Raw genomic sequence first — 16,838 nt, forward strand, 5'->3', positions numbered from 1 at the left:
CTTCTGGTGAGCGTACTCCCACAACAGCGCTGGGCGATTTCTTCGCCAGGCAGGATGGAGGTGGCTTTCAGGGGAACCTGCAAGTTTCGCTCCTCAGCACCAGCTGCCCTTGGCCATGATAGTAGAGACGGCATGTTTGGGAAGTACCACAGCTATCTAACAATTTGCACCTACAGTTCAGTTTCCATTCCATGATGGCACATCTTCTCCAAGGATTGTCACTTTGTCGTGATACAGGGTCTGTCAAGTGTGTGGTGGCTTCCTGTACTTCAGCTTCCCCACGTTAAACAAAGCCACGCACAAGCGTTCTCCATTAAGGGAATCCATCCCAATGGTATATCCAAAAATCACAAATTATGAGCAGGAATAGGCCGGTCAAACTGTCCATCTTAAATGAGATCATGGATATCTCCCTGTAAAATTACCTCGACATAAAATTAGTCAGATTAGTCATGATATTATTTTTGCTTTGGAAGGATTTATGTTATGGTTCCTCTTCATGCCTTGTGGTGAATTGGGTGGAAAGCTTGGCGTTTGTTTACGAGGCCAAGTTGCTAGCTCGATGCGCAACCCAGCACAGCTGGGAAGTGGGCAAGGAGCCGGCCGGATTTGAACCCTGGACCACTCTCCTCGAAGCAGATACCACTACAGCACCGGCTGGTAAGGATCTATGTATAATTTGTCTTTAAAAAAACATTTACAAATTGTCTGCCTTTACTGTCCTTTGGGGAAGAGTTTCAAGACACATCTGAGAGAAAAATATTTCTCCTCATCCATCTGAAAAGGTGATCCCTTATGTTTAAACAATGATCCCTCGTTTTAGATTCTTTTACGGAAATATCCTCCACCCCTGTATCCTATCCAGCCCCGTCAGGATCTTATGCATTCTAATCAAGTCCCCTTTGATCTTCTAAACTTACAGCCTGGTCAACCATTTATCCCAAGGCAACTCACCCATTCCAAATACTCGTCTAGTGGGCCGAAGTGGGCTATAGATTAACCCTCTCTGAATCACACCACTCCTTAGGACTAAATGTGTACACAACACCAGTCTCACCTGTACCCCGTGTTTACTGTCATTTAACTTTATACTTGTAATATAATGTATGTAACCATAAAATATATACACATGGAAATGAGACATTTCTCTGAACCAGGGTGGAAAGTACAGTAAGACCTGAACCCTCAACCTTCTGACTTAGACACAAGTATGCAACAAGTGGCCCTACTCATGGATAAACAGGCCTCAATCTTACTTCTTTTCCGTCTCTTCTATAAGAAGTAGTAGTGCTCGGTATTGGAACATTTTAATTTTCGCAATGATAACGTGATCAGAATCTAACACAGCGGACAAATAAAACCTTAATCAAATGACTTAATCATCCCATTTATCTAAAATTAAAGCAATGATAAGAAATATGAAATTTACATTTATTTAACACCAATCATATCTTGGGTATTAACGCAGAGACCTTCCCAGCCAATTACTTCTGAAATGTAGACACTATCAGGGTTGTTTGCATACATGATCTTCAACAAGAGGTGGACCAAAAGATTTTGCGTACAGGTAAAATGCTAGAGGAACGTCAGAGTCAGTGCCGGAGACGTTAGAGCTGTCCTCAGTGGAGGACAAGCTGTGTTGTGTTCGGCTGCAGCGTTCCTGAACGCAGGGACTTGGACTGCGTCCTTTTTTGAGTGACTGTGGTTTACTGCTGCCTTGTACGCGCTGTGCGGATGGTGGGACAGCTGGACGACCTCATTCATGCAAGGACTCGGCCTCGGGCGGGCAGTGGTGTTACCCATATGCAGCCATCCGGAAGTGTTGTATCGGTGCTGCCCTCCAGTGTTTGCTCGGCAGGAGACAAGTTGTATTGTGACTGCTGCAACTTTCAAGGACCTTGTTTTTGTTTGTGACCGTATGTTTACTGCTATCTTATACATAACTATATGTGCCTTGTGCTGAGATTGTCTGGTACTGGGTTTTACACTGTGGCCCCGGACTATGCTGTTTCATTTCAGATTCAGTTCATTGTCATTTAGAAACCACAAATGCAATGCAGTTAAAAAATGAGACAACGTTCCTCCAGAATGATATCACAAAAGCACACAACAAAACAGACACCACCAGAAAATCCACATAATGTTTGGCAATCCCCAATCCAGAGTCCGGAGAGGCTGCTGCATATTAATATCGCGCTACCGTCTTAGCGCATTCCCCGGAAAGGAGCTCCAAATCCACCAGACAAAACAAGACCAAAAACTAAAGCCACAAGACCTGCACAAAACCACATAGTTATAACAGTGCAAACAATAGAATAATTGATAAAAAAAAACAGACTATGGGCACAGTAAAAATAGTCCAAAGATGTTAAAGGACCGTAAGTTCAAAACAGATCAGCACACAGTTTCCACAAGTCCCCAGGGTCCTGACAGACTCGTCATCCCACGCCGGCGGCAGAAGGGAATACCCCCACTATGGACTTCCACAGCGCCGCCCGACTCAGCCTCGCAGACGCAGCGCACAACGAAAGCTCCGTCGAACCCAGCCTCACAGACGCAGCACACACTGAAGGTGACGTGACCGCAGCGGACTCCGAGTCCATCGAACCTCCGAGCCGACGACCATCCCCTCCGGCACAGCTTCTCCGAGCATCATCCTCTGCCGAGCGTATTAAGACGGCCCTGCCAACGGCCATCGGCAACGCGACCCCGAGGACTGGGGGCCTGTTCTTCCCAGCAGAGACCCGGACCTCACAGCAGCAGCAGCAACGAAGAAGGTCTTCCTGGAGATTTCCAAATGTTCCTCTGTGCTCTCACGTCCATTTTTCATCCAATTATGATTGCGCACGGCACCCCACTTCACAAATAACAGATAATCAGCTCCGGAGTGGCCGCTGCAAGCTACGTCGCGCCGCCATCTTGGATCGTACTCATGGCCGTATTCATGTATGGTTGAATGACAATTGAACTTGAACTTGAACTTGAACCAGAAGCAGCCACTTCTCAGCTGCTGTCTGCATATTTTCCCTGTGACTCCTCTCTCATTCCAAAGATGTGTGGGTTGGTAGGTCAATTAGACATTATAAATTTCGAGTGGTAGAATCTGGTGCAGAGCAAATGAGGATGAGGGAAGAATAAAACAAAGCGAGGTTAATGTCGGAAGGAAATTGGGCAGTTGATTGTCGGTACAAACTTGGCAAGCTAAAGGTCCTTTTCTCTCTCCTGTACTGGGGCAAGGACTTTCAATCCCTCAGTTCTTCAGCTTCTCACTCACTTGGTCAATTGCTTCCTTAATCCTGTTTAAACATAAAAATAGTTATTTCAATGCCGCCCATGGACAGAAGGATTGTACAGTAAAAAGACTTGGAAAAAATATAATATACACCACTCAAGAAAATTTAGAGACAGATTAGCTATAAATTAGACAATTTCCTTCCAAGACAAAAGTTAAAGAAAAACATTTTGATTCAAGATGTCAATGCCAATGTTCTTTCAAGTCTTCCGTATTCTAAAGGAAAAATACTCTGATCTGTCCCTAATCATGGTTCAAGAAGCAATCCTGTACTCTTTCCCCAGAAATGCACAATCTGCATGACCAGCATAAATACATGCTAGTATTTATTACATTTTATTCCATATCCGTACGTTAACTCTAACTATATATTTACGTAATTCAAAGTTCAACGTAAATTTATTATTAAAATACATAAATGTCACCATATACAGCTGTGAGGTTCAAACGGAGCCTTTCATCAAATATTTGATTATAACTAACTCTTCCTACTTCGCTGTTCTTCAGTCAGGGATTCCGGTTAAGGAGATTAACAGCCTGCTGCAGTTACAGTTAAACCTCAGATGGTGTTTACTGCAATTGCTTAGGTAGGGAGGAAGAGTTGGGTATTACTGTACCGTGTCAGTGGGACCTGCTCCACGCATAAATTGGCGAAAGGCCCCAGCTGGTGAAGAGCATATTCATACTGAAACAAGAGCACAGAAAAGCAATTATTCACAGTGCACAGTTATACAGACGGATTCTCCCTTCTACACCACTTACAGCAGCAACAGGCTCCAAAACTCTCAACTTCCAACCAGAACTTTTGTCCCTATCGCTGCAACTCCCCAATTTCCCGTACAATAAAGCTGGAACATTAACAGGCAGTACTGAGATACCAATCCTTCCCTTCCCCAAAACTCTGCACATTTTCCGATTTTGTTTATGTTGATTGATTCAGTTTAACCTTTCATCTCTCAGACTAGGTGTTGGTGCTCTCTACACCACGACTTCTAAATGCAGAAGTTCAAACACAAGAAAATCAGCAGATCACACAAAATGCTGGTGGAACGCAGCAGGCCAGGCAGCATCTATAGGGAGAAGTACTGTCGACGTTTCAGGCCGAGACCCTTCGTCAGGACTAACTGAAAGAAGAGATAGTAAGAGATTTGAAAGTGGGAGGGGGAGGGGGAAATCTGAAATGATAGGAGAAGACAGGAGGGGGTGGGGTGAAGCTAAGAGCTAGAAAATTGATTGGCAAAAGGGATACAGAGCTGGAAAAGGGAAAGGATCATGGGATGGGAGGCCTAGGGAGAGAGAAAGGGGGAGGGGGGCTTCCCGTCCCATGATCCTTTCCCTTCTCCAGCCCTTCATCTCTTTCACCAATCAACTTCCCAGCTTCACCCCTTACCCGGTTTCACCTATCACCTTTCACTTCTTCCTCCCCTCCCCCCCACCTTCTCACTCTGACTTCTCATCTTTTTCCCAGTCCTGATGAAGGGTCTCGACCCAAAACTTCAACTGTTTACTCTTTTCCAAAGATGCTGCCTGACTTGCTGAGTTCCTCCGGCATTTTGAATGTCGAAGTTGCTTTCCCATTGTACTGCTGTCGCACGTAACAATATACACGCTTGATATCCACTGCACCCTGTGTAGATAACATCACTCAGCTCAGCTCAGCTCTAGTCTAATCTGCTGTCACACGTAACAATATACATGCTTGGTATCCACTGCACCCTGTGTAGATAACATCACTCAGCTCAGCTCAGCAGAGAGAGAGACACACACACACACACACACACACACACACACACACACACAGTGGTATATCGGATACCGGATGTACGAGTCGTCTTCGGGGTAACTGCAAGTCTGTGTCTTTGCTGTTGCTTTGCTCACACTCGAGTGCTCGGAGCGGGTGCAGATGTTTGTTTTGCCGGTGGGGGAGGGGGGATCGTTGCTTGCTGCCGCTCAGACGCGGGAGGGAGGGGAGCTGGGGGGGACTTTGGGGTTCTAACATTTAACTGTCATTCACTCTTTGGGGGCACTCCTCTGTTTTTGTGGATGTTGTGAAGAAAAGGCAATTCAGGATGTATGTTGTATACATTTCTCTGACATTAAATGTACCTTCAAGACCTCTGAAGCTGTGGAATTCAGCTGTGAAGGATGTCACTGAGTATATTTGAAGTGGAGTTTGATAGATAATCAGGGCACCAAAGGTTAGGGGGAGAAGGCAGAAAAGTGGGGTTGAGAGGGATAATGAATCAGCCATGTTGGAATGGTGGAGCGGAATGTGTGGGCCAAATGGCCTCATTCTGTTCCCATGTCTATTGGTCTTAAGAAAATGAATCTCAAGATAGTAAATCGTGAATTACACATACTTTAATATGACATTTACTTTAATACTCTGCTCACTCCTGGACATCTCTGCCACTCTCCCCACCAATTCTGACCTGTTGCTCCTGGCCCTGCATTAATGGTTATAGCCCTACAAGCCCTGGGATCTTTCTCTGCACTGTACAAGTGTGCTGATGACGAACCTCCGGCTTGTGCCAGTCGAAGCAGCGCATTTGGAAATGCTCCACCGCGGCGCGGTAGTTCTCCCGCTCTGTCAGGCGTAACTTGGCGGTGAGCACACGGTCAGCCTGCTCGGTGGAGTCGGTGGCCAGAGTCACAATCTGCCGCACGGCCTGCACGATCTGTTCTCTCACCTGCAACATCACAGATCCGTCAGTTACGCACCACACATCCATCAGATACGCACCACACATCCGTCAGTTACGCCATCACACATCCGTCAGATACGCATCACACATCCGTCAGATACGCACCACACGTCCGTCAGATACGCACCACACGTCCGTCAGATACGCACCACACATCCGTCAGATACGCACCACACATCCGTCAGATACGCATCACACATCCGTCAGATACGCACCACACATCCGTCAGTTACGCACCACACATCCGTCAGATACGCATCACACATCCGTCAGATACGCACCACACATCCGTCAGTTACGCACCACACGTCCGTCAGATACGCACCACACGTCCGTCAGATACGCACCACACGTCCGTCAGATACGCACCACACGTCCGTCAGATACGCACCACACATCCGTCAGTTACGCCATCACACATCCGTCAGATACGCATCACACATCCGTCAGATACGCACCACACATCCGTCAGATATGCATCACACATCCGTCAGTTACGCAGCACACATCCGTCAGATACGCAGCACACATCCGTCAGATACTCCCCGAACGCCCGGGACGGAATGATTCTTCCCCGTCTCAGGACCAGGTTCAATATCACCCATGTATGCCGTGCAATATTGTTTTGTGGCAGCAGCACATTGCAAGGCAAAAAACTACTATACAGTTACGATATATATAAATAGCGCAAAATAGGAACAGTGAAGTAGTTTTCTAAAATCCGATTGCAGAAGGAAACACACAGTACCTAAAGCATTGAGTGGGTGTCTTCAGGTCCTGTATCTCCTCCCTGGTGGTAGTAATGCCAAGAGGGTGTGTGATCCATTTGGATGGTGAGGGTCCCAGGTTATGGATGCTACCTTCCTGAGGCACTGCCTTTTGGATTACCTTGATGGGGGTAAGACTTGCTGGCTGAGACTACAATCTTCTGCAGCCTTTGATCCTGTGCACTGGAGCCGCCAGACCAGCAGTGATGCGAACAGTAAGAGTGCTACCCACGGTACATTATAGACACCAGCTAGAGTCTCCGGAAATAGCAAATCTCTTCAGGCACCTCATGATGTAGAGCCACCTTATGGTCGCATCAATGTGCTGAGCTCAGGATCAATCCCAGTGAGATGATGAAGCCCAGGGACTTGAAACGGGTTTCCCCAAAAGCAATGAAGTCATCCTGGGAGCAGGTGCCCCATTTGACAGCAGTGTCACCCTGAAATGTAGTGAACCTGTCTGTACCACACTAACTGTGATCACCTGTATTGTAGTGAACCTGTCTGTACCACACTGTGATCACCTGTATTGTAGTAAACCTGTCTGTACCACACTGTGATCACCTGTATTGTAGTAAACCTGTCTGTACCACACTGTGATCACCTGTATTGAAGTGAACCTGTCTGTATCACACTAACTGTGATCACCTGTATTGTAGTGAACCTGTCTGTACCACACTAACTGTGATCACCTGTATTGTAGTGAACCTGTCTGTACCACACTAACTGTGATCACCTGTATTGTAGTGAACCTGTCTGTACCACACTAACTGTGATCACCTGTATTGTAGTAAACCTGTCTGTACCACACTAACTGTGATCACCTGTGTTGTAGTGAACCTGTCTGTATCACACTAACTGTGATCACCTGTATTGTAGTGAACCTGTCTGTACCACACTAACTGTGATCACCTGTATTGTAGTGAACCTGTCTGTATCACACTAACTGTGATCACCTGTATTGTAGTGAACCTGTCTGTACCACACTAACTGTGATCACCTGTATTGTAGTGAACCTGTCTGTATCACACTAACTGTGATCACCTGTATTGTAGTGAACCTGTCTGTACCACACTAACTGTGATCACCTGTATTGTAGTGAACCTGTCTGTACCACACTAACTGTGATCACCTGTATTGTAGTAAACCTGTCTGTACCACACTAACTGTGATCACCTGTATTGTAGTGAACCTGTCTGTACCACACTGTGATCACCTGTATTGTAGTGAACCTGTCTGTATCACACTAACTGTGATCACCTGTATTGTAGTGAACCTGTCTGTACCACACTAACTGTGATCACCTGTGTTGTAGTAAACCTGTCTGTACCACACTGTGATCACCTGTATTGTAGTGAACCTGTCTGTACCACACTAACTGTGATCACCTGTGTTGTAGTAAATCTGTCTGTACCACACTAACTGTGATCACCTGTGTTGTAGTAAACCTGTCTGTACCACACTAACTGTGATCACCTGTATTGTAGTGAACCTGTCTGTATCACACTGTGATCACCTGTATTGTAGTGAACCTGTCTGTACCACACTGTGATCACCTGTATTGTAGTAAACCTGTCTGTACCACACTGTGATCACCTGTATTGTAGTGAACCTGTCTGTACCACACTAACTGTGATCACCTGTATTGCAGTGAACCTGTCTGTACCACACTAACTGTGATCACCTGTATTGTAGTGAACCTGTCTGTACCACACTGTGATCACCTGTATTGAAGTGAACCTGTCTGTACCACACTGTGATCACCTGTATTGTAGTAAACCTGTCTGTACCACACTGTGATCACCTGTATTGTAGTAAACCTGTCTGTACCACACTGTGATCACCTGTATTGTAGTGAACCTGTCTGTACCACACTGTGATCACCTGTATTGTAGTGAACCTGTCTGTACCACACTGTGATCACCTGTATTGTAGTGAACCTGTCTGTACCACACTAACTGTGATCACCTGTATTGTAGTGAACCTGTCTGTACCACACTAACTGTGATCACCTGTATTGTAGTGAACCTGTCTGTACCACACTAACTGTGATCACCTGTATTGCAGTGAACCTGTCTGTACCACACTAACTGTGATCACCTGTATTGTAGTGAACCTGTCTGTACCACACTAACTGTGATCACCTGTATTGTAGTGAACCTGTCTGTACCACACTAACTGTGATCACCTGTATTGAAGTGAACCTGTCTGTACCACACTGTGATCACCTGTATTGAAGTGAACCTGTCTGTACCACACTAACTGTGATCACCTGTATTGTAGTGAACCTGTCTGTACCACACTAACTGTGATCACCTGTATTGTAGTAAACCTGTCTGTACCACACTAACTGTGATCACCTGTATTGTAGTGAACCTGTCTGTACCACACTGTGATCACCTGTATTGTAGTGAACCTGTCTGTACCACACTGATCACCTGTATTGTAGTAAACCTGTCTGTACCACACTGTGATCACCTGTATTGTAGTAAACCTGTCTGTACCACACTGTGATCACCTGTATTGTAGTGAACCTGTCTGTACCACACTAACTGTGATCACCTGTATTGTAGTGAACCTGTCTGTACCACACTAACTGTGATCACCTGTATTGTAGTAAATCTGTCTGTACCACACTAACTGTGATCACCTGTATTGTAGTGAACCTGTCTGTACCACACTAACTGTGATCACCTGTATTGTAGTGAACCTGTCTGTACCACACTGTGATCACCTGTATTGTAGTGAACCTGTCTGTACCACACTGTGATCACCTGTATTGTAGTAAACCTGTCTGTACCACACTGTGATCACCTGTATTGTAGTAAACCTGTCTGTACCACACTGTGATCACCTGCACTATTCTTGCCAGTTCCTCATAAGTGAGGAAGTCTCTGATGTGACCCGTGTGGGGAAACACACCTGCCATTACCTTAAGGAGATGGTCCAGGTCTTTCTGCAGCTTTTCCCTCTGCTCCAGATCCGTTGCAGCTTTGATCCTGTTCTGAAGGACAACAACAGGTACATCGCACTGTGGCACAGCGTCCATTCCTGCCATCCGACACTGCTCTGCCTACAGCAGGTGCCAGATCAAGAAAAGGTTGCCCTTTGAACAATGAAACAGCTCTCTTACTCCAATCGAGAAGCACAGAAAGTCAAAGTAAAATTATTAGCAAGGCACGTATATGAGAATAGGTTGAGTGATGTCGGCCTTTTCTGCTTAGAGCGACGGAGGATGAGAGGTGACCTGATAGAGGTGTACAAGAAAATGAGAGGCATTGATCATGTGGATAGTCAGAGGCTTTTCCCCAGGGCTGAAATGGCAGCACGAGAGGGCACGGGTTTAAGATGCTGGGGAGTAGGTACAGAGGAGATGTCAGGGGTAAGTTTCTTTACGCAGAGAGTGGGGAGTGCGTGGAATGGGCTGCCGGCGACGGTGGTGGAGGCAGATACGATAGGGTCTTTTAAGAGACTTTTGGATGGCTACATGGAGCTTAGAAAAATAGAGGGCTATGTGTAAAGCCTAGGTAGTTCTAAGTTAAGGACATGTTCGGCACAGCTTTGTGGGCCGAAGGGCCTGTATTGTGCTGTAGGTTTTCTATGGTTTTGTCATCTTGAGATTCATTTTCTTGCAGGCATTCACAGAAGTACAATAGAATCAGTGAAAAACTACAAAGACTGGCCAACCACCGATGTACAAAAGGAGTTAAACTGTGCAAATTAAATATTACCGCAAGCATGAGCTGTAGGGTCCTTGAAAGTGAATCCAGAGGTTGTGGAGTCTAAAAATCAGGTTGTGATATGACAACAATGAGACACTGATTAGACTGCACATGGAGTATTTTGCCTGTTAAATGATGGAGTGGGGTTAATGAGAATGCAGAGGAGATTCACTGGCAGTCTTTGGATACAGGGAGAAAGTGGACAGGCTGGGCTGGGTTTCCCTAGAGCAAACGACACTGAGGGCTGATTTGTGAGGGGTATGGACATTTTTCTTAAGAAAGAGGCACAGATAGAGTAGATATTAAGAATCTTATTCCCATTATATGGGCATCAAAATTAAGACAGCATAGGTGTAGTTGAGGGAAACTTGTTTTGCACAGAGTGGATAATATCTGGATCTCAGATATCATCACTATGTTTAAGAAAGATTTAGAGAAATGTTTGAATTTGCACGGCACAGCAGGAAATGGACTTAATGAAAGCAAATAGGATGAACGGCATGGTCAACATTTATGTGGTAGATCAAAGGGTCTTTTTTTGCACCATAGAATACATGTTGTATTGTTTTTTCAAGAATTGAGAAGAGATGTGGGGAAAAGTATTGTCAAAGGGAAGCCAAAAGCTATTGTCTGTGGTGCTGGGAAGTAAGTAATGACCCCGTTCAGGCGACCGACCTCTCGGTGGGTGAGCCCACAACACAGAGTGACCGACCTCTCGGTGGGTGAGCCCACACAGAGTGACCGACCTCTCGGTGGGTGAGCCCACAACACAGAGTGACCGACCTCTCGGTGGGTGAGCCCACACAGAGTGACTGACCTCTCGGTGGGTGAGCCCACAACACACAGTGACCGACCTCTCGGTGGGTGAGCCCACAACACAGAGTGACCGACCTCTCGGTGGGTGAGCCCACAACACAGAGTGACCGACCTCTCGGTGGGTGAGCCCACAACACACAGTGACCGACCTCTCGGTGGGTGAGCCCACAACACACAGTGACCGACCTCTCGGTGGGTGAGCCCACACAGAGTGACCGACCTCTCGGTGGATGAGCCCACAACACAGAGTGACCGACCTCTCGGTGGGTGAGCCCACAACACAGAGTGACCGACCTCTCGGTGGGTGAGCCCACAACACAGAGTGACCGACCTCTCGGTGGGTGAGCCCACAACACAGAGTGACCGACCTCTCGGTGGGTGAGCCCACAACACGGAGTGACCGACCTCTCGGTGGATGAGCCCACAACACAGAGTGACCGACCTCTCGGTGGGTGAGCCCACAACACAGTGACCGACCTCTCGGTTGGTGAGCCCACAACACAGAGTGACCAACCACTCGGTGGGTGAGCCCACAACACAGTGACCGACCTCTCGGTGGGTGAGCCCACAACACAGAGTGACCGACCTCTCGGTGGGTGAGCCCACAACACACAGTGACCAACCTCTCGGTTTGTGAGCCCGTTCAGGTGACCAACCTCTCAACAGAGGATTCTGCACAGAGTGACCACATCTCTCGGACCATTAGCCTAGCCTTGGACTGGGTTAGGAGCAGACAGAATAGCAAAGTATTTAGTTGCAAATTAGGCAGGAACTTGGGAACAAATGCTCCTACTGGAAATGTGGAAGCTGATTTGGGAATACTTGCATGAGGTTCTGGGTATGTTTGTTCCAGTCGGCAGGGAAAGGACGGTCCAGTGAAATGTTAGAAACTATTGTTTATTTATTAATACTTTTTACAATATGTGTACTTTTTAAACAAACGTGTTTTTCACATTCATTGGCATTAAGCAGTATAGCAGCTAAACTAATGGTTTATCACCTTTCTCATTTTCATTGGCCAATTATTAGCACATTACACACGTGATGTAATTGTTTAAATTATCTAGCCTACTAACTAATTTACCGCTAAGGAATTTTCTTTATCTTACCTATAAAAGTGATAAAATTTTTCAGAAGCAATCTCTTTTATTGCTTTGTCTTAAACGCCTCAGCATTAATTCCCCCCTTAGCATCATTTCTCAGCTCTTCATTTGGAAGAACCCTAATGCATGGTAATGCACTTGGGTAGTAGAAACAAATGTGCAGACTATTTTCTAAATGGGGAGACAATCCAAAATTCTGAGATGCAAAGGGTCTTGGGAGTCTTTGTGCAGAACAACCTGAAGGTTAACTTGCAGGTTGATCAGTGGTGAGGAAGGCAAATGCCATGTTGGCATTCATTGCAAGAGGTCCGGTCCAGGATACAAGAGCAGGGATGTGATGCTGAGGCTTTGAAAGGCAATGATGAAGCCTCACATTGAGTATTGTGAACAGATTTAGAAAAGATGTGCTGCCATTGGAGAGGGTCCAGAGAAGGTTCACAAGGATGCTTCCAGGAATGAAAGGGTTATCATATGAGGAACGTTTGATGGCTCCGGGTCTGTACTCACTGGAATTCAGAAGGATGAGGGGGAATCTCATTGAAACCTTTCAAATGTTGAAAGGTGTAGACAAAGTAGATGTGGAAAGGATGTTTCTCATGGTGGGAGAGTCTAGGACAAGAGGGCACAGCCTCAGGATAATGGGGCGCCCTTTCAAAACAGAGATGTGGAGAAATTTCTTTAGCTAAAGGGTGGTAAATTTGTGGAATTTGTTGCTATGTGCAACTGTGGAGGCTATTGGAGTATAAAAGTTGAAATTGTTTGCTGTGTAACCAAAACTATGAAGTCAGTTTTGAAACTTGCTATTTGCTATGCATGTACCCAATTTAGTAGGAGAATGAAATCTTAAGAATGTAGAAGACAATGGTGTGTTAATGAGAGGTAGCTAAGAGATGTAGATTAGAACATGATTAAGTCAATGGGTAGACACAATAGTGGCGGATGTACGTGTGATACGCAACTATAGACCGATTGCATATGCTAATGCAACTAAACCAGGAGATTGCTATAAAAAATGCTATGTACAGGATTGGTGGGCAATCAGCGACTAGCTCAATGACTGTCTCAGCTTTGATTTGCAAATTAAAGTTTAATACTTCTTGAAGAATCTTCTGCGTCTCCTGGTCATTTGTGGGGCACGAGAAACCACGACAAGGCCAGGTCATTGGGCGTATTTAAGGCAGAGATTGATAGTTTCTTGATTGGACATGGCATCAAAGGTCACAGGGAGAAGGCAACTGGGGTTGAGGAGGAAGGAAAAAAAGGACCAGCTATGATTGAATGGTGGAGCAGACTCGATGGCGAAACGAAAGCAGAGTATTCTGATCGCCGGCACTCGTGACAATGACAAGGCCGCCAACGGCGCAGTCAGGAGGGAACCCCGGAGAATTTCTGTCGCTTTTGACCAAAGGATTTTCGGCTCACAGGCTGGCCTTTCCAAAATGAACCGGAGAGGTCAAATTTAACCCGTGACCCTTTCGTCCGCTCCATTGGAATGGTTCGCCACCCCCCGTAGTTTTTCCAGCTGGTCCCACTCTACTCTCCCTATCCATCAACACTGCAGCCATTGTATTCACAAACTTAATCATGTCTTTTTCCAGGGAAAAGCATGTTTCAACTCGATTTAACTTTAAATTGTTACATTCATGTTAATTCTTTCCAAGTAAGCTACTGTCATCGTTTTAAACGCTAACTGTTACATATCGTGGTGCAGAGAAGGGAGTACACAAATCAGGAATGAGCTCACCTGATCTTCCAGAAACTCCGACCTGTCGTCAGTCACTTCCTGGGAGCCGACCCACAATGCTCCTCGCCAATGGGCTGGATAGGGGACTTTCTGGTGACGTCATCGGGTCAGCTGACGACGGGAGGGCAGCAGCGGATTCGGCCCAGAGGTGCTGCGGCTCGGAGTTCTGGGCAACAGCCGTGTTCGGGGCCAAACACGCTAAATTCAATTCACCCCTTTAATTTTATGATCAACATAGTGCGCTTTCCTTCCGATAGAATTTATAAACGAGTCTTTACCTTGAAATAAACGCAAACGCTGTGAATGCTCTGCAAGTCAGGCAACCACTGAGGAAAGTGAAAGAGATCTTAGATCATTTCTCTCTTCTCACGGAAAGGACTCAGACCTGGAGTATTAACCCTGTTTCACTTTCTGAAGATGCTACCCGACCTGCAGAGAATTTCCACACCCACTTTAGCTAATATTTGCCACTTTTACTTACCTTTAGAAGCCCCTAAAGAATGTTTCTCACTTAACTATTCTTCCATTCTTCTTTCCTTTTTGCATCAGTCTACACTGTGACACTTGCATCGTGCTGGAGGTTCGAGTGCCAGCGAGGATGCAATGTGTGAACTTACCATAACTAGAAACTGGAAGATGGTGTACACCCCAGAGTTCTGAAAGAGGTGGCTGAAGAGATCGCAGTGGCATTAGTGATGATATTTCAAGATTCACTCGATTCCAGAATGGTTCAGAGGACAGGAAAACTGGAAATGGCACTCCACACTTCAAGAACGGAGAGAGGCAGAAGGAAGGAAATTGTAGGCTGGTTAGTCTGGCCTCAGTGGTTGGGAAGAAGTTGGAGCTGATTGTCAAGGATGTGGTTTCGGGGTACTCGGAGGCATGTGATAAAACAGGCAAAAGTCAGCGTGGTTTGTTTAAGGGAAAATCTTGCAGAACAAATTTTAGAATTCTTTGAGGAAATAGCAAGCAGGATAGACAAAGAAGAATCTGTGGATAGCATGAACTTGGATTTTGAGAAGGCCTTTGACAAGTTGCTGTATATGAGGCTGCTTAAAAAGATGGTATTATGGCTCATGGTGTTACAGGAATGAGTCTGGCATGAACAGAGCATTGGCTGATTAAAATAACTAGAATTATCTGATAAAACACATCTGGGTGTAACATTTACTTAGTTGGTCTAATTCCAGGCCATATCTAGGTCCTCCTATTAGCTTTGGATATGTTCATTCAGAGTTTGACTATCTTTACTGTTATTTCTAACAGATACATTTATCCTTACTTGCACTGAGTTCAGGTATTTTCCCTCCAAACTCTGTATGCTTAACCCTCTTCTTCAGCCCATCGACCCTACTGTGACGTAGATACCAACAGCAGCTTGCCAGAGTCCCCTGTTCTGGGACAGTCTTTCAAGTTTTCTCAGGTGTAGCCTATCTTCTTGGTATAGCCTTCCCTTCCCAGGGATGACCTCTTTGGAACTTCTGCGGGCATCTCTGCAGCACAGGGTTTTTACCAGGCATTCTGACCGGTCGCATTACTGATTGGTTTGGAAGTGCTAATGCACAGGATTGTAAGAGACCAAGAGACTTCAGAGGCTTGTAGACTGTACCTCAAGAAGGCAGCATCCGTCATCCAAGACATGCCCTCTTCTCTTTATTACCATCAAGGAGGAGGTACGGGAGCCTGAAGATACCCTCAGCACTTAAGGAAGAGCTTCTTGCCCTTGGCATCAGGTATCTGAATGGTCCATGAATTCATGAACACTACTCACTATTCCTCTGTTATGTACCCTGTAACAGACCAGCAAAGACTATTCCTCTGTTACATACCCCATAACCAGCAAAGAGTATTCCTCTGTTATGTACCCCGTAACAGACCAGCAAAGACTATTCCTCTGTTACGTACCCCGTAACAGACCAGCAAAGACTATTCCTCTGTTACGTACCCCGTAACTGGGTGTCAGACCAGCAAAGACAGAAGTATCCGTTGGAGTCTGGTGGTACTATTTTCAATAGTGTTTATTAGTAAAATAAGCAAAACAATACCAATAATGCAAATATACATATAACACAAGTTAGCAATAATAAACCTAAAGTGTAGGAATAATAATAAGCAATAATAAACAAGCTCTATCAATGTCTTGGGGTAAATGAATTGTCATAGAAAAGTATAAAGTTCAGTTCAGTTCATGAGTGCTGAGGTAGTTATGCTTGTTGAGTTGTAATCGTTGGGGGGGGGAGAGAGAGAGAGTGAGCGAGTGAGAGATTAAGCAGCTGCAGTCAGCAAACCTTCCTGTTGCCTTTTGATTCCGTTGCACCGTTGTTGTGGTAGTCATTCAGCTATGACCCCTCCATCCTTCTGCTAGACCGTTCTTCTGCGGTGGACTCGTCACTCTGACATGAGTGGACACACACACAAGTCCCCACCGGCCCTGCTGTAACACTGTGAGCTTTACTGACCGATCTCCTGGTTCGGTCACCGAAGCCCCCACCTTTCTGTGGGTTCCCAACACTCAATCAGTGTCCACTGGTGTGTCTGAAGGGTGTCTCTCCAGACCTGTCTTTTTATCCCTACTAACGGGGTCTCAGCTATCCATCAATTCTGAATGACTGTGTCTATCAAATCACGCCACTCCTGCAGTCTCCTGAGGAATGTTAACGAGCAAAGTAATGTCCTTGTAGTGTAAGTA

General features: G+C 45.8%; 1 protein-coding gene across 1 annotated transcript; it reads right to left on the reverse strand.

The window, feature by feature from the left end:
- Positions 1-1,414: 1,414 nt before the first annotated feature.
- Positions 1,415-14,235, reverse strand: LOC140738875 (legumain-like). Its single transcript, XM_073066852.1, has 5 exons — positions 14,150-14,235; positions 9,697-9,837; positions 5,812-5,982; positions 3,910-3,977; positions 1,415-3,296 (listed from the first exon to the last, which is right to left on the reverse strand). Exons 2-5 carry the CDS (start codon positions 9,820-9,822, stop codon positions 3,251-3,253), a joined length of 411 nt encoding a protein of 136 aa, XP_072922953.1. The 5' UTR covers positions 9,823-9,837; positions 14,150-14,235; the 3' UTR covers positions 1,415-3,250.
- Between the last annotated feature and the right edge of the window lie 2,603 nt (positions 14,236-16,838).

This window comes from Hemitrygon akajei, chromosome 14 (genome assembly GCF_048418815.1).
Source record: "Hemitrygon akajei chromosome 14, sHemAka1.3, whole genome shotgun sequence".
NCBI classification, from domain to species: domain Eukaryota; kingdom Metazoa; phylum Chordata; class Chondrichthyes; order Myliobatiformes; family Dasyatidae; genus Hemitrygon; species Hemitrygon akajei.